This window comes from Podarcis cretensis, assembly GCF_951804945.1.
Source record: "Podarcis cretensis genome assembly, chromosome: 1".
Taxonomy (NCBI): domain Eukaryota; kingdom Metazoa; phylum Chordata; class Lepidosauria; order Squamata; family Lacertidae; genus Podarcis; species Podarcis cretensis.
Window position 1 is genome coordinate 33,947,937 of NC_137170.1, and position 23,368 is coordinate 33,971,304.

Below are 23,368 nucleotides of genomic sequence, written 5' to 3' on the forward strand. Positions count from 1 at the left end.
ATAAAACCTGAGTGTATGTTATGAGGAGGGCAACAGATCTCCCATCTCGTTTTATTCGTTTTTTTATTTCCCTCAAAAGTAATGTGTTTTCTAAGCGAGGCTTTTCATGCTCTGACCTTGGCATCCACCGGGACCATACTGTGATTTATATTGAGAATTCCAAGCCTCATCTAATCTTATAAATAAATGTAAAATGTATAAAACAATTACCCTAGAATAAAATTGAATTTTATCTCCCTGTAATCAGTTTTTGTCTATGTTACAAATTTCTGTGTTTGAATACAATTCAAAAATTAATAACAGACATAATTTATTTTCTGACTTTTCATTACTGTGACATTTTAGCAATTTTTTATATATATACACAGGCTTAAATTTTATCTAGGGCTTCAACCCCACAGTTTATTTTTAGCCAAGGGGCACTCTTCTGGAATTTCTATTTAAGGAATATGCTTGTTCAAGAAATACACTTCCCATTTACAAACCAAAATATACAGCATAATGAAATGGAGGGAGGGGAGAAGGCTTTGCTACAATGTAAAGATAGATTAAGGAGGGGAAGTGTTGCGTTGCATGTCAACGATCCAAAGACTTATGTGTTCTTTTGATGTTGGCTGCAAGAAGTCAAGTTTAGTGGGCAATAATATAGAAAATTATAGTAAAGTTACAGTGTGTGTCTGCTATTTGCTTGTATGTTATTTTTATACCGAGTTTTACCATTGTGTTCTTTTTATCGGGGTTTTATAGCTATGCTCAAGTGTTGTGTACCCCTCCATCCACTTTTCTTAAACAGGTAAAATATATGCTTAGCTTTTATGGTTTTGGTCCCAGATATGGCTAGGCATATGAGCATCATAATTGGCAATCATCAAGCCTGTCCAGTTTGCATTCTCCACCTCTTATTTCATGCGACAGAAGCTAAAAATTAGCCTCTAACTCTTGATATCTTTGCGCCTTTGATCCTGAAGGCCATTCAGCCATACACTTATCTATACAGTCTGTTAACCTTTATATGACTATTTAAATATTGTTATGGCTGCTGTAGGTGTTAGTAAATTGTTATGTAAAGTGAATATGTAATGTGAATTGTTATGTAAAGGTGTTAGTGAATTGTTATGTTTCCAGTGTTGTGAGCTGCTTTGACCATGGCAAACCACAGGAAAGTAGCATTTGCCACTGGGGATGGTTGCTTCTGCCTGCCTTCCTCACCTTCCACCTATAAGGTTTTTTTATTTTTTTATTTTTTTTATTTTAAAAATTGCTTTACTATTGAATTGATGTTTGATTTTTTAAATAATAATAATAATAATAATAATAATAATAATTTATTTGTACCCCGCCCACTCTGGGCGGCTTCCATAAAAACCAAAAATACACTAAAATATCACAGATTAAAAACTTCCCTGAACAGGGCTGCCTTAAGATGTCTTCTGAATGTCAGGTAGTTATTTATCGCTTTGACATCTGATGGGAGGGCGTTCCACAAGGCAGGCGCCACTACCGAGAAGGCCCTCTGCCTGGTTCCCTGTAGCTTTGCTTCTTGCAATGAGGGAACCGCCAGAAGGCCCTCGGCGCTGGACCTCAGCGTCCGGGCAGAACGATGGGGGTGGAGACGCTCCTTCAGGTATACTGGGCCGAGGCCGTTTAGGGCTTTAAAGGTCAACACCAGCACTTTGAATTGTGCTCGGAAACGTACTGGGAGCCAATGTAGGTCTTTCAAGACCGATGTTATATGGTCTCAGCGGCCGCTCCCAGTCACCAGTCTAGCTGCCACATTCTGGATTAGTTGTAGTTTCCGAGTCACCTTCAAAGGTAGCCCCACGTAGAGCGCATTGCAGTAGTCCAAGCGGGAGATAACTAGAGCATGCACCACTCTGGCGAGACAGTCCGCGGGCAGATAGGGTCTCAGCCTGCGTACCAGGTGGAGTTGGTAGACAGCTGCCCTGGATACAGAAAAACATGTCCCGTCCCCGTCCCCGTCCCCCCGCCCACTGCTCTGGAATCCACTTGTTAGATGAAGCTGAAAATGTTCAAACCAAACATTTCTGACATTTAAAGTCTAGGCATAAAAGTTGTGGGATGACGGGAGATTTGGTAGGCACTACTGCCATTAGCAATGGAGCTACCGGTACTTTGGATGTGAAGGTTTGGGGGATTGTGAGTTGACTTATTGGTAAGCATATGCTCAGTTAAATTTTTGACGAACTGCTAATTATTGGATTGGAAGTGTTACGCTGCAGGGGTTGCAATTGTTGTTACTTATTATGGCTATTGCACGTCAACTGTTTTCTGTGAACCGTTTTGATAGCAAGTGTATTTGTGGAAAATGTGGCACGTAAATAAATTGCCTGTGACTACACAAAATATGAGTGATTGTGATGGTAAGCAAGTGAGCTGTATGTCACTCTGAAATAGGAGTTAGGGCCTCAAGAGAATTTATAGATAGTACTCAGCAGTATTGAGACTGGCTTATGTGCACTGAAAGGCGAGTCAAGACTTCTGTCCTTTTCTTTTTTAGTCACATAGCTACTTTTTCTATAAAGCCAAGCTTCCCAAACTGTGGTCCACAGACAGGTAATCCATGGTATTTCCATAAAGATATATTTAAAATGCATACACTGTCTAGCACAGTCCATTACAATTGCTACAGCAGGCAGAAAAACCATTAAGTGGTCTGCTAAGGCCCTCAGCCATTTCTGGAAGTGGTCCATGGCTGGGGAAGAGTGGGGGAAGTACTGTTCTAAAGCCTATAAGAAACAAGTTATGATGGGACATTTGTCCAGGTCCATCCAATTAAAGATGCAGTACCTCAATCTCATAGGGCAGATTCTAGGGGAAAAATTACATTGGGTTTTATCCACAAAAAATTTAGGTGCATCTAAATTTAGCTTAAGAAATTGCACTTGAAATCATACAGAGTTAACACCTCAACTCTTGAACATGCACAGATTTGTGATAATTTAGGACTGAATTATCAACTGTCGTTTGAACCAGTTGCAGCTTAACCCTCCCACTGTACTTTGAAAACTGGGGATGCAGGTGGCGCTGTGGTCTAAACCACTGAGCCTCTTGGGCTTGCCGATCAGTCGGCGGTTCGAATCCCCACAACAGAGTGAGCTCCCAGCTCTGTCCCAGCTCCTGCCAACCTAGCAGTTCGAAAGCACACCAGCGCAAGTAGATAAATAGGTACCACTGTGGCAAGAAGGTAAATGGTGTTTCCGTGCGCTCTGGTTTCCATCACGGTGTCCCATTGTGCCAGAAGTGGTTTAGTCATGCTGGCCACATGACCCGGAAAGCTGTCTGTGGACAAATGCTGGCTCCCTCGACCTGAAAACGAGTTGCCTTTGACTGGACTTAATGGGGACTAACTGATCAAATCTGCATTCTAAAGGCATTTTGCCCACCAAAGACTCAAAACTACACCAGCATATTGGTTATATCTCCAAGGTCTGATGTGAAGCCTTTATAACGGGAAGCGGGGTACCATATTTGCCCAACACCAGCCAAATCAACGCATTGTGCTATGGTAGGCAAACTATTACTGTGGAATCAGGGTGACAATATTTCTAAGAGAGTTACATGACTGTTAAGATACTCTTTAGGCTAGATTTCATAATTAGAAACTTACGTAATTGGAAATGTTTTGATAGCCACCCTTTAAGAAAGAAACAGGCTAGCAAGCAAGCAAACAAACAAACAAATACTGGGGCACATGCACACACAGAGAGCAGTTAGCTGAAGAAATAGTTAAAATTAAAATGCAGCTGAACAACATTTAGGAACAGCTGGTGTAATTCTATGCTTGATGGCAAAGTAATGAAGCTCTTGGTGGCTTGACAAGACAAGCTACAAGCTTGAATGAAATTGTTCAGCTAAAAGAATTAGAATGAAGTTGATGACGGATGGTTACTGAACATGACAGGGTGTCATCTATTTTAAACAGGATCTTTACTAGGATGTACTGAAAGAAATTTTTCCACTGCCGTGAACCCACTAAAGCTTTTTTCAGTAAAATCTTATTGGAGCTTATTCAGACAATAGGCTAGCTCCAACTGTTACTATTTAATTTTTTTAAAAAAAGACACTATAATCTATTTTCAGTGCTATTAATTCAAATCTGGGGGTGGGGTGGGATAACCTGTGTTACTCTTCTATATCCATTCCGCGAAAAAGTAACTCTAACTCTTGCTACAACTCATAACTCTGCAGTGCACTCCATTTCTTACCTATAGGGTCTCTCAAAGGGCACATGCTGAAGTTATAATAGCATATTCCACTCCTCATTAACTAGTAATAGGTAGTTTTAGTACCTATTTCCCTAGATGTTAATGAATAAAGCAGGGTTGGAGAACTTGGGGCTCTGGGTGTTGTCGGGCTCCCAACTCCTATCAGTCCCAGGCAACTCAGCCAATATTGTACCCCAGCAATGCCCAGAGGACCTGCCTGGGCTTTACTTACTGACATGAGCACCTGTTTTCTCCAGTACAAAATAAGAACTCATACATGCCAAATGCATTTGGACGAACTAAATATTAAGCATTGTACTGTACCCAGGGTTGCAAGACAGTTTGAAAAACTAATCTATAAATTAAGTTTGCACGTGATTAAAAATAGTATGTGACAAAAGCAGCACACATGTGCAGGATTCCATGATGATGATGATAATAATAATAATAATAATAATAATAATAATAATAATTTATTATTTATACCCTGCCCATCTGGCTGGGTCTCCCAGATACTTTGAACAAAGTATTAAAATACATGTGACATCACTATAGAAGATGTCTTCTTATGTGAGAAAAGGGGGGCTCTCTCCAATAGTTCTTGCCCCCTGCAAGCTTTATAAGTACATGTAATAAAAAGGGCATGACCTGGGATAGCTCAGTTGGTAGAGCATGAGACTCTTAATCTCAGGGCTGTGGGTTCAAGCCCCAGGTTGGGTGGAAGATTCCTGCATTGCAGGGGGTTGGGCTAGATGACCCTCGTGGTCCCTTCCAACTCTGCAATTCTATGATTTCAACTAAACCTTAAGAAATACTTCCTGATAGTGTGAGCTGTTTATTAGTGGAAGAGACTGACTTAGATAGTGGTGGAATAGTGGTGGTATTTTTGGAGTCCATTCTAAGCCTTGATACCTACCAGAGCAGGTATGAGGAACCTATGGTTCTCCAACATGGCCAGCACTCAGGATGATGGAAGGTGCAGTCCAATATCCCGAGGGCCACAGGTTCCTCCTGCCTCGTTTTCATGAACAACAGTTTGCTTTAAGTACTCTTAAAACCTCCCTATTAGTTGTGCAATACTGTACTGCAGAGTTCAAATGAAAAAGAAAATCCATATGGCTAATCTCTGCAAGCCAATAATGTCCAAGTGAGAAGCTCAAATTTATTTCATCCATCAAAGACAACCCGAACAAGGAAAAAGGTACTATTTCAACAGAATTCTAAGTTGCTTTGTTCAATCACTTTGACAAATGTCAAAACATTACCTTTCCCTGCCTTGCATTTAACACTGTTCCTTGAAGCTTGAATGTGTTCGTTTATACTTGCATAAATATCAGTGCAGACTTCTGCAGATTCCTGTTCTGTATGCTGCACAATGACATGACTCAACCAAATCCATAACCTTTGAAAATAAACTTTACACCTTTCTTCTGGGGTATCAGATATAGCTCAGAAGCATAATTACACTACAATAGCACTAGTCAAATCTAGGTCACCTAGACTGTGTGTGACAGACATGAATTACTGGAGTCTCAGCTCAAAGACATTCCCTTTATGACATAGTTGCAGGTTTTTGAAGCTTCACTGCTAATAAGAAATTCCTCCTCACTAAAGCGGTATTATTTTGGCACTGTCTTTGTAATATAGCACTTGATATAAAAAAGATGTCCCATATGTGAAGCAGCAAATTCCAACCCTGCCGGTTCAATGGTTAAATATAATTAATATGATTTCTAAAAACAGCATTGCAAACATAAGTAAATGTCACCAGTTGTACACTTTCATAAGAAGGCCTGGAGAGCGTCGCAAATTGGAAGTGTAGACGGGGAATTTCATGCACTTCTCAGTTAATACACATAGCCTCCAAGTGATTGCTGAAGCTACTGGACTGGATCCAGAAATTATTAACCAGAATCCTCCTTATGCTTTCTGCCTCTTCATCCCACTAGAACAGGGGTCAGCAAACTTTTTCAGCAGGGGGCCGGTCCACTGTCCCTCATATCTTGGGGCGGGGCCGGACTATATTTTCTGGGGGTGGGAAATGAACGAATTTCTATGCCCCACAAATAACGCAGAGGTGCATTTAAAATAAAAGCACACATTCTACTAGTGTAAAAAGACCAGGCAGGCCCCACAAATAACCCAGAGATGCATTTTAAATAAAAGGACACATTCTACTCATGTAAAAAGACGCTGATTCCCGGACCGTCTGCGGGCCGGATTGAGAAGGCGATTGGGCCACATCCGGCCCCCGGGCCTTAGTTTGCCTACCCATGCACTAGAACTCTCTGTCACTTGAAAAGCTACTTCTGAGATGGACAGACCCCTCACAGACTAGCATGGGATGGAGAGGGTGGTTAGTGGGCCAATAATTTAGAAGAATTTGGCAGTGAGGCCTTGTATAAGCAGAATTGCCTTTCCATGTATGCAAGAACCTAAAAAAAGCCGGCTAGATCAGGCCAAAGGCCTATCAAATACAACAAGTGCTATTTTTCTAGAAAAAGAGGTGTCAGAACTTAGCACGAGCATCTTGTTCTCTTAGAATGGCAATGACGCCCACCTGAGAGGTGCCAGAACTGAGTTCCAGCAAGGGAAAAAGCCCTGATTACAACACTTGTTTCCACAGCAGCTAACCACGCCACTGAATAACGATAAAACCACACATGTTGTCAATTTATGCTGGCTCTCAAAACATCTCTTGGAGTCTATGCATATTGCTTGGCAATGCTTGAAATTCCCACTATTTCCCCTTTTTATGGGTACCCTCATTACTGGCATTCAGGTGCCAGTTGAAAATCTGGTTCTCGTTCAGGACTTTGCACATTATCACCATGGTTATCAGAATTTGATCTTGTGTTATCTTTTATTGTATTTTCCCTAGAAATATATGATGGTGTATTGACTTTATTTCAACTTGCTCAGAGATCCCAGGATGCAGACCAGGAATAAGTTAAGTGCTCTTCATTCAATTCACAATACAGTGGTACCTCGGTTTAAGAACAGTTAGGTTTAAGAACGATTTGGTTTACAAACTCCGCAAAACCGGAAATAGTGTCTTGGTTTGAGAACTTTACCTCGGTCCAAGAATGGAATCGCCTCAGTTTAAGAACAGTTTCGGTTTAAGAACGGACTTCTGGAACGAATTAAGTTCGTAAACCGAGGTACCACTGTACTGTAAGACATACAATTTTGAAATATTTGACCCAGATATCCCCACTTGTTCCAACAATATTCCTGTGTCTTCATCCTCAACCTGTTAGCCTCCCAGATTTCAAAGGAATGTGCCTCAAATATGCGATTCTAGACCTAAGACAAGGTGATCAGATACACACTGTTGGCGCATAGCTCCATCTAGTGGCGACAGGTACTATAACACTATCTTTCATTTTTCTGATGTATTTCCACACATACATGTCTGGCGAGTGCATTTGTTTGTGTGTGCTATGTGCAACGAATGTGGATGTGTGGTATGCCTGTGTGCTGCATGTACTTGTGCAAATATTGGCTATGCTCACTCTGAGTGTGGCCTTCAAGCTGAAAAAAGCTACACAACTTGGAATTCAACTTGGAAAATGTCTGTCTGCCTGCTCCCTCCCCCCCCAATTTTCCCCCTTTTATTTGATGTTTAAAAGCACATTTGGGATTTTGCCTCTTAGAAAAATGAATAAATTCAAATGTCATATTCCAGGTCAGCCACAACAATGTTTATTTGGTGAGTTTCAAAGCCATCTATTCAAATTCATATTAAAAATGTCTCAGTTGCATGAAGTGCAGCAAACAGTGTTTGTGTTTCTTTAGAATGCTATTATAATTTATAGTATAAAGGTAAAGGGACCTCTGACCATTAGGTCCAGTCGTGGCCGACTCTGGGGCTACAATATACTGTGCTATAAATTTCCACAGCATCTATCAAGAGTGGCTAGTACAAAAGTACTATCAAGTACAAAAAATAACAATATTGGAATTTATTCCCATTTAATTCTCCCTTCCCATAAGGCCACAGAAATTTTAAACCAGAACAGTTAGACAAATTTCCCTGGTTATGGGGAAAACGAAAATAACAGTTTCAAGCTACTAGTGTCAGATCTTTGCAAGAACTCACTGCTCCATTTCTTCTTGTATTTGACAGCTACCACTGCCAATATTTTAATCCAGATGGGAGGGGAAACAAACCATTATCTGGTGATTTGATACTCATAAGAATTCTGCTCCTTACCCAATTACTGATGGGTGGATGACTATGATGAGGAATCCAACTTTCTTTCTGTTCAAATTAAATTCACTTGGATTCCCAACCTCTCCTTGTTTTGAATCAAAGAATGATAAGAGAGAGAGAACATTCACCCTCCCCTAATTAACGAAAAACAAAACTAAGAATCCTGCAAATTTCCTGCTCATACATGTCTAACTGAAGGCCATAAAATGAAAGAGAAGGAATCATTTATATTCACAGAATAGTTAAAGATGTGGAAGTGAGGAACAACATGGAAGTTGAAGGTCTGTAAAAAACAAGCTTTTGACTTCTTGCACCTTCAAAATACAGTACTGAGCACAAATTGGAAGTGGAAGAAGAGTAGTTTCTTTCCTGGTTAGACATGCATGCAAAAAACGATTGGAGGAAGATCTCATAAACAATATGTTGTCTGTAGCACCTAATTCAGATTTTAATGGATGCCCGCCTCACTTTGAGAACCATTCTTGCCATTCTTTGCAAAAATTATATTACAATGTGCTTGTTAATTATTCTGAGTTTCTTGTTCAAATCACTTTGAGAACTTCAGTTTAAAAGTCTTTTTAGATTGTAAAAGAAAAAACAAACTATTTTTTTAAACTTTCTATTTCGTAGTCTTGCCTGTAATGTAATATTTCTTTTGAACACACCAAGGTAACAGAATGCAAGTACAAGTTCAGAACGTGATTTTCAAACACCAGCTCAACCCAGACACCTGTTTTCAAGATGGCAAGGAGAAATGCACAACACAGTGATGGCACCATCCCACACTATTTAATGGGGAGAAAGTAGGAGAAGGAAAGACAGAAAATACACTATTGTAGTGATCTACTTCAAGAAAGATCTCTGAAATACATTGATCTACTAGCGGTACTTTGGAACTAGAGCAACTATTTCATCATTCCAGCAATATATAAGACAAGACAGAATCTCCCTCAAGAAATTAAAATTGATCAGGCTAGCTGGTAACTTAACAGGATACATTTCCCCCCTATTCATCTATTTTATTATTATTTTCTTTAACAAAAGGACTCTGGTTTATCTTTCAGCCCCCACCCCTTCCCATTCCTCTAAGCTGTTTTCCTCTAAGAGGGCCTCTTTGAGCCCTTCTAATAATCTGATCAAAGTAACTCCTACCATCTGGAAGTCTCTCAGATCCATACCCAGTCTGACATGCATGCCAGAATAAAAAGAAAAACAATCAAATTTAGCAGAATATATCACAATTCCAGAGAACGTAACAATCCAGCTTGTACAGCAGTACAAGAGCAATAGAAACATAGTTTTTGCTGCAGAATGTGGACGTTCCATGCACACTATAGCCTCTCTATTTGTTATGGGAGCGTTTCAAATGGCCTCCCAGCTGGCTTTGCATAACCACATAACCAGTGTGTCATTTGAACTCTTGACAACTATCTGTGCCCAGGAATTATGTGCTGCCTGACCCCACTTCCTTGCTCCCAACATCCCACAGGATACTGTCAAAACTGACTGCAGATGACAAAGCTGTCTGCAAATGTGATATGAAGGCTGGCAACATTCACCTTGCCTTATGGGAATCCTTGCAGACAACCACAGTATCCATATCCACAGTATCCATGGTAGCAGTGACCAGAGGATAAATTAGCACTGGGAGAAGTGCAGAGAGAAGAAACGCCATGATGCACCTGTAGCAACACAGCTGGATGCCTTCATCTGCCCCAACTGCAACAAAACATGTCTCTTTCGTATCAATCTTTGCAGCCACAGGAGGCCCTGTTTTTCACCCCCAAAGGAACACTCTTCCATTGTCTCCTGAGACAGACGGGTGTCAACAAGTAACAGTTGAGTTTTTCAATCTATAAGACTTTTAAATGCCTGTGGTGGCCAATAAAGACCCCATGAAAAATAAAGTTATCAGTGACCACTAGTCATAATGGCTATATGCTACTACTTTAGTGACAAAACACTTCTGAATATCACTTGCTGTGGATCACATGCAGGAAAGAGCTATTTTGTGGGCTTCTCATAGGGATCTGGTTGGCTAATGTGAAAACATTATAGTGGACTCGATAGAGCTTTGTTTTGACCCAACAGGGATCTTATTACTTTCTTACCAAGCAAACCAGAACAGCAGAATCACACTACTCCACCAAATTCATGATCTATTCCCACAAGCACTGAAGTGGGAGGAGGTAATTCAGATGCTGACACTTTATGTAAAATGAGATGCAAGGTCTCGGTGGCATCACACTAAGCCAAGTGTGAGGTGGGTAAGAGGAAGAAAGCACGATTTTACACGCTGACAGACCTATGGAACTCCAGTTCTCAAACTGTGAATTTAGAAGTCTGTGGTCAAGCTAGACTGGGAGCTGCATTAAATTTTCTTGTGCGGGTAAAAAGGTCATGTCCAAGTCTGTCCTGACAATTACTGTTCCACGAAGAATCAGACTTTGAAATACGTGCAGAGATGGAGAGAATGTCGCTACTTTCCTTTTAACCCACTTTGACTGCGCAGCCAAAGTGATATATAAGCTGAGAACCCTTGAAAACTTACTCCAGACTTTAGAGTCTAAAAGAAACTCAGGTTACTATCGGCGTACTGTATTTCTCAGTGAGGGGGTAAGACTAACGGGGATCAACTTTGAATAGGATAAACGCCATGCAAGTCAAGCGGAGATTGCAGATTCCACTTTACTATTACATGTATTTTGATTATTAGGGACAGCACAGGAGACAACACCCTGCACTCCCCCTTCTTTCTCCTCCTCCAGTGCTCCCATCCTATGAGGCTATTGCAAACAGCATCAGCCAATTTAAGCTGCGGGGCTTTCCAAACAAGTGCCAAATAAGCAATCCTATAACTGCTCGAAGTAACAGAACACCAAGGATGCAGCCTCGGGGAAAGGCTGCCGTTACCTTTCATTTTATTTTTTTTTGCTCCAGCCGGTACCGCCCAGAGCTTGCCAAACACGCGCGAGGTTCAGAAGACACTCCTTCTGCGTGCAGGCGCCGCTCCCTCCAGCTGCTGCCGCCGCCGCCGCAGCTCAGCGCCGAGCCCTCAGGATCATAGACTCGCGCGACTCGCCCACTTCCGGAATCCTTTAGAAAGCAGCGCCCTCAGGGCGGAAGTGGAAAGGGAGGGGGCGGAGGACTCTCGGGATTGACACTAACTGTGATCGTAGCGCGCCTTTCTCTCTCCCCGCAACAAGCAAATGGCAACAACCTTTTTCTGTGTTCTAATGCGGGTCTTTATTCGATGGGGAATTACGTACGAGCTAAACAAGCTATAGTTTAGGACCCCACTCTCCTGGGGGCCCCCAAAAAATTAAAAGGAAAAAAAACCCTGGATGTACATTTCCAAAATATAAGATAAAAAACAAATAAAATAAAACTTACATACAGCAACAGTGTTTTGTGTTGTGTAGGCTCCTATGATGTAAGTAATGGGCCCCACCTGCTAGCTTGCTCCCTAAAATATCCCTGGTTTGCTCATTTCTATATACAGTGGTACCTCGGGTTACAGACGCTTCAGGTTACAGACTCCGCTAACCCAGAAATAGTACCTCAGGTTAAGAACTTTGCTTCACGATGAGAACAGAAATTGTGCGGCGGCAGCGGGAGGCCCCATTAGCTAAAGTGGTACCTCAGGTTAAGAACACTTTCAGGTTAAGAATGGACCTCCAGAACGAATTAAGTACTTAACCCGAGGTACCACTGTATAGGGTGCCTACATTCTGCATGTGCAAATGGCTTTAGATACCTATTAGGTCCATAAATTACCATATAGCATATATTCAACACGAAAAACAGTGACAATTTGTTGTTGACAAAGGACAGCTGGACATATAAAGGGCCCCATTACCTTCAGTAGCTGAGGGCCTCATCAAACCTAAATCCTGCTCTGTGCAGTTTCCTTTCAACAGCGATTCTCCCCTTCCCAGTTTTATCCTAACAACAACCCTGTGAGGTGTGTTAGGCTGAGCTCCGCATGCCCAACAGTGTAGGCCACTAGGCTACATAAGCCGCCTGTCCACTTGTGGATGTGGGTGTGCACTCGGTGCAAGGATTTTAGGAATGTGCTAACTGCTTCCTGCTCCCAGGATGACAGCTCCTCTGTTGCCATGGAGAATAAAGAAGGAAACTGAACTGGCATGCCAGGTTGTTTAAAAAAATAATAATCTTTAAACACTCTTCTTTAGCTAAGAAAAAAACTCTCACGTTTTCCACAGTGTTTTTTTCTCCCCATTTCCTCAGTTAAAAAGAGCAAAAGCCCCTGTCTTTGTTGCTCCCTTTTGTAGCTTAAACTTGAGTTTCTCCATTGTTTTCTATGGGCAGCTCACACTTCCACCCGACAGGAGCCTGGGAAAGAAACTGGGAAGCTCTGTGTCCCAGCAGCGGACTCGTTACTCTACAATTCCTATCTCTATGCTCAGCCCTGCACAATAAAAGCTCACAGGGTGAACCAGTGAGCAGAAAGGCTAACAATGATGGGGCCTTGGTTGCTGTGACTGGGTGGGACGCCTTGAAATATTTCAGGAAAGCAGAGGTTTTAGGACTGATTTGGCAAAAACCTGGGGTGGGTGGCTGTTTAGCTTCTGATAGAGAAAGAAGGCAGCTTATTTGTTTAATAAAGCACACTAGGGCAACAGGTAAAGGTAAAGGTACCCCTGACCATTAGGTCCAGTCTTAGATGACTCTGGGGTTGCAGCGCTCATCTTGCTGTATATGCAGAGGGAGCCAGCATTTCTCCACAGACAGCTTCTAGGTCATGTGGCCAGCATGACTAAGTCGCTTCTGGAGAACCAGAGCAGTGCACAGAAACGTTGTTTAGCTTCCCACCAGAGTGGTATCTATTTATCTACTTGCACTTTGACATGCTTTTGAACTGCTAGGTGGGCAGGAGCAGGGATGGAGCAAACGGAGCTCACCCTGTTGCGGGGATTTGGACTGCCAACCTTCTGATAGGCAAGTCCTAGGCTCTGTGGTTTAACCCACAGCGCCACCCGCGTCCAGAGCAAAAGAAGTGCAGAAATTCATGTTCTGGAGGCTTTCAGCCTGCGGCGAATGGTTTTGTTCAGCACCATGTGCAAGGCAGGATTTGGGCTTTTTGTCATGAGATTCAAATCATGAACCGCATGAAATAATGATAAGGAAGAGGGTGCTTTAAATTGGAAATCAAATATTATGCCAAGGCACTTAAAATGGCTTGGAGGGGAAAGGGAATATAATTGATTTGGTATCTTTCTCAGAAGAATGGGCAATATGCTGGAATGGATTGACAGTTTTATGCTGGCTTTCAGGGTTTTAGTTGCTGCAGTTTCAGTAAATAGATTGAAATACACATTTAACTGACTTTTGTTAGTCATCTTGGGAGGTTTTTTCTCCAGAAGGTAGAGTACAAATAAATAAATTAAATAAAGCATAAATGTATTCAACTAAGTTTTGCTCCCAGTTGTTTAGTAGTAGGCAAAGCAAGATTTTATTACTAAAAATAGGATATTTTTTTTCTGTGGAGCTAGTCACTCCCAGTTACTATTGAGCCCAAATCTGATAAGACTCAAATAGGCACATAAATTCCAACTCAGCAACTTCACTTTGAAGTTTCCCTTTGAATTTTTGTTGTTGTTGAAGTATGGGAAACTTGAAAGACCTACAGAATGCCCAAGGAGACGATTGTCAGCAATTATTGTAACCTATCCTGGAACCACTTTGTTGAGGGTGGGCTTTAAGTCTAATAACAGGGTGGCATTTTACTCACTGAAGTAGACCCACTGAAGTTAATGGGCCTAACTTACATCATGTTCATGAATTTCAATGGGTTTACACTGAGTAAAACTTAAATGCTGCCCTGAGTATGTCTAGATTGCCCTGGTGGATGACTGGGAGGGGTGGCTAACACCCCAGAGGACAGGATCACACTTCAAAACGACCTTGACAGATTAGAGAACTGGGCCAAAACAAACAAGATGAATTTTAATAGGGAGAAATGTAAAGTATTGCACTTGGGCAAAAAAAATGAGAGGTACAAATACAAGATGGGTGATACCTGGCTTGAGAGCAGTACATGTGAAAAGGATCTAGGAGTGTTGGTTGACCACAAAGTTGATATGAGCCAACAGTGTGACGCGGCAGCTAAAAAAGCCAATGCAATTCTGGGCTGCATCAATAGGAGTATAGCATCTAGATCAAGAGAAGTAATAGTGCCACTGTATTCTGCTCTGGTCAGACCTCACCTGGAGTACTGTGTCCAGTTCTGGGCACCACAGTTCAAGAAGGACACAGACAAACTGGAACGTGTCCAGAGGAGGGCAACCAAAATGGTCAAAGGCCTGGAAACGATGCCTTATGAGGAACGGCTAAGGGAGCTGGGCATGTTTAGCCTGGAGAAGAGGAGGTTAAGGGGTGATATGATAGCCATGTTCAAATATATAAAAGGATGTCACATAGAGGAAGGAGAAAGGTTGTTTTCTGCTGCTCCAGAGAAGCGGACACGGAGCAATGGTTCCAAACTACAAGAAAAAAGATTCCACCTAAACATGAGGAAGAACTTCCTGACAGTAAGAGCTGTTTGACAGTGGAATTTGCTGCCAAGGAGTGTGGTGGAGTCTCCTTCTTTGGAGGTCTTTAAGCAGAGGCTTGACAACCATATGTCAGGAGTGCTCTGATGGTGTTTCCTGCTTGGCAGGGGGTTGGACTCGATGGCCCTTGTGGTCTCTTCCAACTCTATGATTCTATGGGTAGTGCAAACTTCTTACTTGATATCTCAATATCAATTTGATACAACTAACCATGTTATCCTCCTGGATTGACTGTGGAATGGGTATCAGAGGCACTGCATTACAGTGGTTCCTATCCTACCTGCAATGAGGGAGAGATCTTCAACCCCAGAAGGAGCATGACATTTACCCACTAGAGATACTTCCCCTCCCCTAACACCACGCTGTATACTGTCCTGTTATATTGTATGAATTGGCCAAGGCCAAATTAAGGTGGTTGGGGGCTCTGGTGTAGTTCCCAAAATAGGGTCCCCTTCCCCTCAAAAGGAATGCATGAAATAAGTTAACGGAATATACATGCTGAGGTATCTTAAGGACTTTTTTGATGCCATGCATCTCCCTCGGGAGACAATGGAGGAGTGCACCTTTGGGTGTCAAGTCAAACTATTGGAAGGTTACAGTGCCTGTGGTGGGTGTAGAGACCAATACGGGATAAACATGGTTTGCTGCAGCTGGAGCAGAAGAAAGTGCCAGGTTGTGCTGCAGCATATGCACCATGGGCCCTCCCAGTAGTCTTTCCTCCTTGGTCGTGGCAAGGTTGATGCTGCCAGCCTTTGTTTGCAGACATCTTTCTAATGCAGGGCCTGGTGCCTGAAGCCAGCTCCCTGCAGAGCACAAATTGAGTATTACATAAGCTGTCATGGACTGTATGTTCAACTATTTAACTGACGTTTTTCAGTTACAGTAATTTTTTGTGTTCAGGTGACATGGTTACTGAAAAGTTTAATCTCCTGAGTGGTTTTTCTTTGACAGCCACTTTTGCTGAATCTTTATGGGCCCAGATTGCTAGAGCTTTAAGCTATTTCCCCCCCTTTATGCCAACTTTGTGGTTAAGATGTATCTAGCATCATTTATCCCAGTTGATACCTGTTTTGGATTCAAATCGATTTTATGTATCTGCTGCTGTTATTTTAAACTGCTGTTTATATTCATAATTGTTTCTTTAAACTGGATTTAGATATGTAACTGTTATATATGTTTCATAGAAATTTCTATGTAAATATAAAATATCCATGATACTACATTGGCTTTTGTTTATTCCATTTTTTAAAAAAGTTTTTATTAACAATTTCAACATAACAAATTATCAAAACAAAACATCTTCATTATTTCCTCCCTTTTCCCCTCCCCCCTCCCCAACAAACCCTCCCTCCCCCCTAAGACTTCCCCCAGCTCCTCTCTCTGATTTCTCAGCCTATGTTAACCTCTGCATGTTGTAAAATTGTATACATCCTTTTGTTTCTTCCATTTTAATCCATTTCTAGGCTGCTTAGACTGCATACATCATTTGGGGCTGGGGGACATTTGATCCTCACAACTCTGAGAGGTAGTTTAAGATAAGATATAGTGTTTCACCCATAGTCTCCAAGTGTACTTAAGGGCTGAGTGTCTCCATAGACTGTCAGATTTATTTATTAAAATTTATACCTTAAAAAAGGTAAAGGTACCCCTGCCCATACGGGCCAGTCTTGCCAGACTCTGGGGTTGGTGCGCCCATCTCACTCAAGAGGCCGGGGGCCAGCGCTGTCCGGAGACACTTCCGGGTCACGTGGCCAGCGTGACATCGCTGCTCTGGCGAGCCAGAGCCGCACACGGAAACACCGTTTACCTTCCCGCTAGTAAGCGGTCCCTATTTATCTACTTGCACCCGGGGGTGCTTTCGAACTGCTAGGTTGGCAGGCGCTGGGACCAAACGACGGGAGCGCACCCCGCCGCAGGGATTCGAACCACCAACCTTTCGATCAGCAAGTCCTAGGCACTGAGGCTTTTACCCACAGCGCCACCTGCGTCCCTTGCTTGATTGTAAAAACAAACAAACAAACAAACAAACCCTCAAAGCAGTTAATGATAATGTTGCCAGATTTGCAAGTGTCCTCATGCATGCACAAGACCTTTGCATTCTCACTCTGCTGCTGATTATTTATCAGAGTTTGACCTCACCTCCTTGTTATGAAAGGAGTCTGGAAGCAATTCCTAATGGCACCAACTAGCAGAGCTAATCCTACCGTCAGGGAGTGTGAGGCAACAACTTTGGGTAGCTGATTTTCATTGTTCATGAAAGGGCAGAAAATTATTATTATTATTGTGCTTTTTTTACTGCAGGGAAGAGGGACAGGCATCTTTGCCATTTTCTTCCTCCTCTCCTAAAACAACTGAACCAGCCATGGGTATTCTGTCATTTGACAAGTGTCAGGGTGCAATTTCTTACTCCACATCAGGCAGCAAAGTTACCGGCATCTTAGCCCATCTGGTCTAAAGCAAGAATAGGAGAGCGTACTGGTGGGGTGTGGGCGTGTTTTCTCTGTTTTGTAGCATTTCCCAAAGAACTGACTGTACAAACTCTTTCCTGGGGGTGTGGTGGGGTAGGGGGAGAGAAGACAGCTGACAAATGGGGAGTCCCAGTTTCTCAAAAACAAGTTGAGCGTGCAGGGCCGGATTTAGGTTTGATGAGGCCCTAAGCTACTAAAGGTATAATGTCCAGCTGTCCTTTGTCAACAACAAACGGTCACTGTTTTTTGTGTTGAATATATGCTATATGGTAATTTATGGACCTAAAGGTAAAGGTAAAGGTACCCCTGCCCATACGGGCCAGTCTTGACAGACTCTGGGGTTGTGCGCCCATCTCACTTAAGAGGCCAGGGGCCAGCGCTGTCCGGAGACACTTCCGGGTCACGTGGCCAGCGTGACATCGCTGCTCTAGCCAGAGCCAGAGCCAGAGCCAGAGCCGCACACGGAAACGCCGTTTACCTTCCCGCTGGTAAGCGGTCCCTATTTATCTACTTGCACCCGGAGGTGCTTTCGAACTGCTAGGTTGGCAGGCGCTGGGACCGAGCAGCGGGAGCGCACCCCGCCGCAGGGATTCGAACCGCCGACCTTTCGATCGGCAAGCCCTAGGCGCTGAGGCTTTAACCCACAGCGCCACCTGCGTCCCAATTTATGGACCTAATAAGTATCTAAAGCCATTTGCATAAAAAATATGTATCACATCATAGGAGCCTACACAACACAAAACATTGTTGCTGTTTGTAGGTTTTATTTTATTTGTTTTTTATCTTATATTTTGGAAATGTACAACCAGGTGTTTTTTTCCTTTAATTTTTTTGGGGGGCCCCAAGAGAGTGGGGCTCTTAAGTTATAGCTTGTTTAGCTTATATGTAAATCCGGCACTGTGAGCGCGGTAGACACCCGGCGGTATTTTCTTGCTAGCCGAAGCGAGAAGGGAACTTATAGGGGATCGCCTTCTATCCTCGCGCCCCAACTTCCTAAACGAAACCGGAGTCCTTTTAGACGTTCTAGAAGGGATAAGGCCGGCATTCACCGGGTCTGCCACATTTGTCTCCTCCTTGCGCAGCAGAGGCTCCAGCCCCTGGGCTGGCTCTGGCTCGGGTCCCAGTCGTGTGGTCTAAAGGTTACAGCGCCGAGCGCCCCCGGCCAACTTCGTGGGGGTGGGAGGGGAGAGAGAGAGAAAGAGAGAGAGAGAGAAAGCGGGCGCTTCTTGCCAAGGCTCGACCCGCCTGCTCCTCGCTCCCCTCCCTCTCCTTTTCCCGCCCCGTCGCTATTTCCGAGCCCAGGGGAAGACGCCTTGCCTCCCCTCCCGCCGCCACCCAAAAGGAGGTGGTCCGACCTCCCCGGCGGCGCAACCTCGGACGCGCTCCCAAGACAGTCGCGGGGCCGCTCCTCCTCCTCCTCGTCCTCCTCCTGCAGCGCGACACCGGCGTAGCTCCACGCGGTTTCCCACCCACTTCCACGCGCGCTGGTGACCATGACCGGGAAAGCCAGGGGCTTTGGGCGCGAAGCGGCCCACCAGATCCTGGCCGGAGGATCCGCGGGTAAGTCGGCGGCGACTCCGGGAACGAACCCTGGGCGCGCGGGCGCGCTCTTGCCCTCCTCCGTTACTGAAGCCTCTTGGAGAGGTTTCGGCTCCCGCGCGGCGGCCTGCTGCTTTTTCAACCGCTGCAAAGTTTGCCCGGGTGCCGGATCCGCCCCCTTTCCCTCTCTGCCCCTGCCCCTCGGTTTGTATTCGCGTGCGCCGAGCTAGGCCCGCCTCCTCCAAGCCCCATAGGCTCCTCTGGCCGGGCTTCTCCGCCCTCCTCACGTTGCGTAAAGGGAAGTCCCGGGTTCTGGGCGCCGCCTCCGCTTGCGATTCCTTCCTGCATGGGCTCCTCTTCGGGCTTGAAAGGAAGGGGGAGCTGATGCACCAGGAAGGGCTGTTTGCTTCTGGAGTGAAATAGATAAACGTGTGTTGGTGTGTGTACGATGCGATATGGCGGGCACGTCCAACTCCCAAGGACTGCCACTTACTCCCAGTATAAAAAGCTGGCAGTGAAATTAGAGGGAGGAGGAGCCACAGTTGTTAAGCTTTTTTTTACGGAAGATTGATCAGAGTTGTTGACCTTTTTGGAGGGAGCACTGACCAGAGTTGTTGAGCTTTGGGGGGGGGGGGCAAATGCCATACATGACAAACATTCTCTGTTATTTTAATCTCAGTGCAGTTCAGCATTTTTGTTTAGACCTCATTTAGCTCTGTACATAGTTGTGTATTATAGTTGTAGATAGAATAAAAGAAGGTACTCTACAGAGCTGCTCTCCGAGTCGTTTATGCTCCGCTATACTCTGCTGTGCGACGACTGTCTTCTTGTTGGAGTGAATCCGGTGCTCACAACTCTAAGCTGTGAGTCCACAGCACTTTGACCTGTTCCTGTGCAGAAGGTGGTCTCTGGAAGTGCTACCCAGCTCGCCTAGCCCAGTCGGGGCTGAAGTGGATGAGTCCAGTCGGTGGCACTGGCTCAAGGGCGATGCTGACAATATATACATATATATATGCATTTATGTATATATATGTATGTATAGGGGGGACGCAGGTGGCGCTGTGGGTTAAAGCCTCAGCGCCTAGGACTTGCCGATTGAAAGGTCGGCGGTTCGAATCCCTGCGGCGGGGTGCGCTCCCGCTGCTCGGTCCCAGCGCCTGCCAACCTAGCAGTTCAAAAGCACCTCCGGGTGCAAGTAGATAAATAGGGACCGCTTACCAGCGGGAAGGTAAACGGCGTTTCCGTGTGCGGCTCTGGCTCGCCAGATGCAGCTTTGTCACGCTGGCCACGTGACCCGGAAGTGTCTCCGGACAGCGCTGGCCCCTGGCCTCTTAAGTGAGATGGGCGCACAACCCCAGAGTCTGTCAAGACTGGCCCATACGGGCAGGGGTACCTTTACCTTTTATGTATGTATAGGACCAGGCAGACGGTTTCTAAAGCATTAAGCGGCACTTCCTAGATTCTTCTCTGAAAGGATTTACTAAGTTGTTTCTGACAGTGACTGGAGAAATTGAGATGTGAAACCGTTAAGGCGAAACGTGTTGTATGGGAAATCCATCCGGAAGACAACATGTATATCACGGAGTTAGTGATCTAACATGGTTACCCTTCCTGCTTCTGTTGCTTCCCCCTGCCTCACCCTCCTTAAGTTTTTGATGGTTTGAGACCAGTTTTTGATGTCCTAATCAGTTGGGAGGAGGTGAAGCCCCTCACACAGCTGCCTTAGTCTGGGAGGATAGTGCTGGAAAACTACTTTGATGTTGGAAATTGTTGTGGGAAAGCAAGGCATTGGGAGGAGCTGGCAATCTATAAAATCGGATGGTTTGGCCAGAAGTTTTGAGAAGTTAGTGCAGGGATTGATCGGCTGCAGGGCCGTGCAGATTGAGGCGACTGGGGGAGTAACTTCGCCACTTCATGAGGGCTTCCAAGTGGCAGATGGAAGTGCATGCTTGGTATGTATATATTGCTTGCTGTTTAGAATTAAAGTCTTCTCCTCCTCACTCACTTATGTTTTGTATCGCTTCTGAATTTCCTTTTAAAACAACCACCTTGTGTTTGGCAAGACATTTGTGGACTTCCTCCACCTTCCTTAGCTGCTCTGATGTGAATCAAAGCCATGTAGTTTCAGAGCATTGGGGAATTCACATTCAGAAGAGAGGCATTTGCTGTAGCGTTGGTTTGATCCTCCGGGTTGAAGTCAGGTCTCTATATCCACATTTCTTTTCTTGTTTGGATTAAATGGCATCTCTGTTAATTGATAAATTACAGGGGCTGTGTTTTTTTTGGGTGGTCAAGTTGTGAATTTATGGTTCCTAAAAGATGTGGGTAGCCAGTTGTTGTTTTATTCACATATTAAATAATAATAATCCCAGGCTTTTGCCCCGAGTTGTGTAAATTACGTTGTAGGCCTGCAAGTCATGATTCTTAACAATAAAGCTCTAGTAGGTGTTGCTGCTAGGTTGGCAGGAACAGGGACTGAGCAATGGGAATTCGAAAGCACGTCAAAGTGCAAGTAGATATGTACCGCTCTGGCGGGAAGGTCAATGGCGTTTCCATGTGCTGCTCTGGTTCGCCAGAAGTGGCTTAGTCATGCTGGCCAGAAGTTGTAAGCTGGCTCCCTCAGCCAATAAAGCGATATGAGCGCCGCAACTCCAGAGTCGTCCGCGACTGGACCTAACGGTCAGGGGTCCCTTTACCTTTACCTTTAGGTGTTACTGCTATTATTGTTAATTTATTACCCATCCTTCATCCTAAGGTCCCAGGCTGAGTGACAACAATTAAAACACAATTTTAAAAACAACTCACCACCAGTATAAGGTGAACCCTAAAAACACACACCTCTGGTGTCAGCGCAAAGACTACCATTCTGAGGATACTTAAACCCCTATGAAAATTCCATTAATATTAAATAGGGCTTGTTCTGAGTAAACATGGTTAAGTGGACTATAACAAAGTTAATACATGTATTAATATACCTGGGGTCATGAACAAGAAGTGGCCTTGGATGCAGATAAACATTCCCATTTGCATCAGAAGGTGTATTCAGGCAGTTCAATGAGATTCAGAAGCACATTACAATGTAAATGAATATTTGCATGCAGATGTGCTGTTGTCAGCATTGTGCCCAGGAGGCTCCTTACACATGCACAACTCTTTTCTCTTGCAGGCTGATTAGGTTAGGCTTGGGCCTTGTGTAAAAGACCTGAGGTTGAACAGACGACCTTTCAGATACCAGCAAGACTGAAACAAGCTGCAAAGATCTGACAGCCAGAAACAGTGTTTTAATTGCTTGAAAACATTCAGCCCAACTAACAGTTCTGTATAATTTGAGGCCCTTTATTTGTATTGTGAACTTTGGTTGGCCTGCCCTATTTTACTGCTCTTCTGAGCTTAGTTCTAGTGGGCCAATGCTACAGTCTATTTTATTATCTTCACAGCTGCTTTGAGTTTCCCTGTTTTGCACACCATCATAGTTATTGGTATATGTGTGTGCTGCATATATGTATCATACCCAACAAACACTCAGTTCAATGCGAACTCTTTGAGGTTTTAAGTTAAAACCTAAATGAAACTGGAATCCAAGGGGTAGGATTTACTCTTTGTCTCTCCATTTTACCCTTTTTGGAAGCACAATGATGTGTTTGTTTGCTTATTTTTAATTAATTAGAATGAAGACAAGGAGGCCCTTCTGCTCATTCACAGAGAGAGGACATTCAGGAACAGACAGATTGCCAAATAGCGCTGCAGGCAACAAATTGGAGTCTTTGGGGCAGTTATTCTTGACCACAAAACTAGCAAGTAATATTATGTTTATCTTGTAGCATTTCTCTTTCTATAAATAAGACATAAGATCAGGCAAATGGGCCATCTAGTTCAGCATCTTGTTCTCATGGTGGCCGGCCAGTTACAAGCAATACCTGAGCCACAAGAACACTCTCCGCTCCTGTAGTTTCCAGCAACTAGTATTCAGAAGTATACAGACTCCAACTGTGGAGGCCCAACATAGCTGTTATGTTATGCTATGCCAGCCGGAGCCACCTCTATATGCTTGTTGACACTCTCAAAGAACTCTTTTAAAATATTTGTTTATTGATTTTTTTAGAATCCAGCAGCAAAACAAATCAATAGGGTGTACAAATAAATCAAAGGAAAACAAAAGGCCATAACTGGTGGAAGCTAGACTGCGGCAGCTAGACTGGTGACTGGGGGCGGCCACCGAGACCACATAACACCGGTCTTGAAAGACCTACATTGGCTCCCAGTATGTTTCCGAGCACAATTCAAAGTGCTGGTGTTGACCTTTAAAGCTCTAAACGGCCTCGGCCCAGTATACCTGAAGGAGCG

The 23,368-nt window shown here is 43.9% G+C and overlaps 3 protein-coding genes across 6 annotated transcripts in view; 1 reads left to right on the forward strand and 2 right to left on the reverse strand.

The window, feature by feature from the left end:
* MIPOL1 (mirror-image polydactyly 1) overlaps nt 1-11,507 on the reverse strand; it is a 197,543-nt gene extending 186,036 nt beyond the window's left edge. Inside the window, exon 1 of the mRNA XM_079955028.1 lies at nt 11,356-11,507. The gene's annotated coding sequence lies outside the window, so the exon portion shown is untranslated. The remainder of the gene's footprint in view (nt 1-11,355) is intronic.
* Nucleotides 11,508-11,933: 426 nt separating this feature from the next.
* Nucleotides 11,934-23,368, reverse strand: part of LOC307203913 (uncharacterized protein) — a 43,119-nt gene continuing 31,684 nt past the window's right edge. The window contains exon 3 of the mRNA XM_079955188.1: nt 11,934-12,166. Within this exon, the coding sequence (XP_079811314.1) occupies nt 12,101-12,166 (66 nt within the window). The 3' untranslated portion in view covers nt 11,934-12,100. The remainder of the gene's footprint in view (nt 12,167-23,368) is intronic.
* Nucleotides 18,353-23,368, forward strand: part of SLC25A21 (solute carrier family 25 member 21) — a 300,979-nt gene continuing 295,963 nt past the window's right edge. For all 4 annotated transcript variants that reach the window (XM_079955299.1, XM_079955300.1, XM_079955302.1 and 1 more), the window contains exon 1: nt 18,353-19,045. In XM_079955299.1, the coding sequence (XP_079811425.1) occupies nt 18,979-19,045 (67 nt within the window). In that variant the 5' untranslated portion in view covers nt 18,353-18,978. The remainder of the gene's footprint in view (nt 19,046-23,368) is intronic.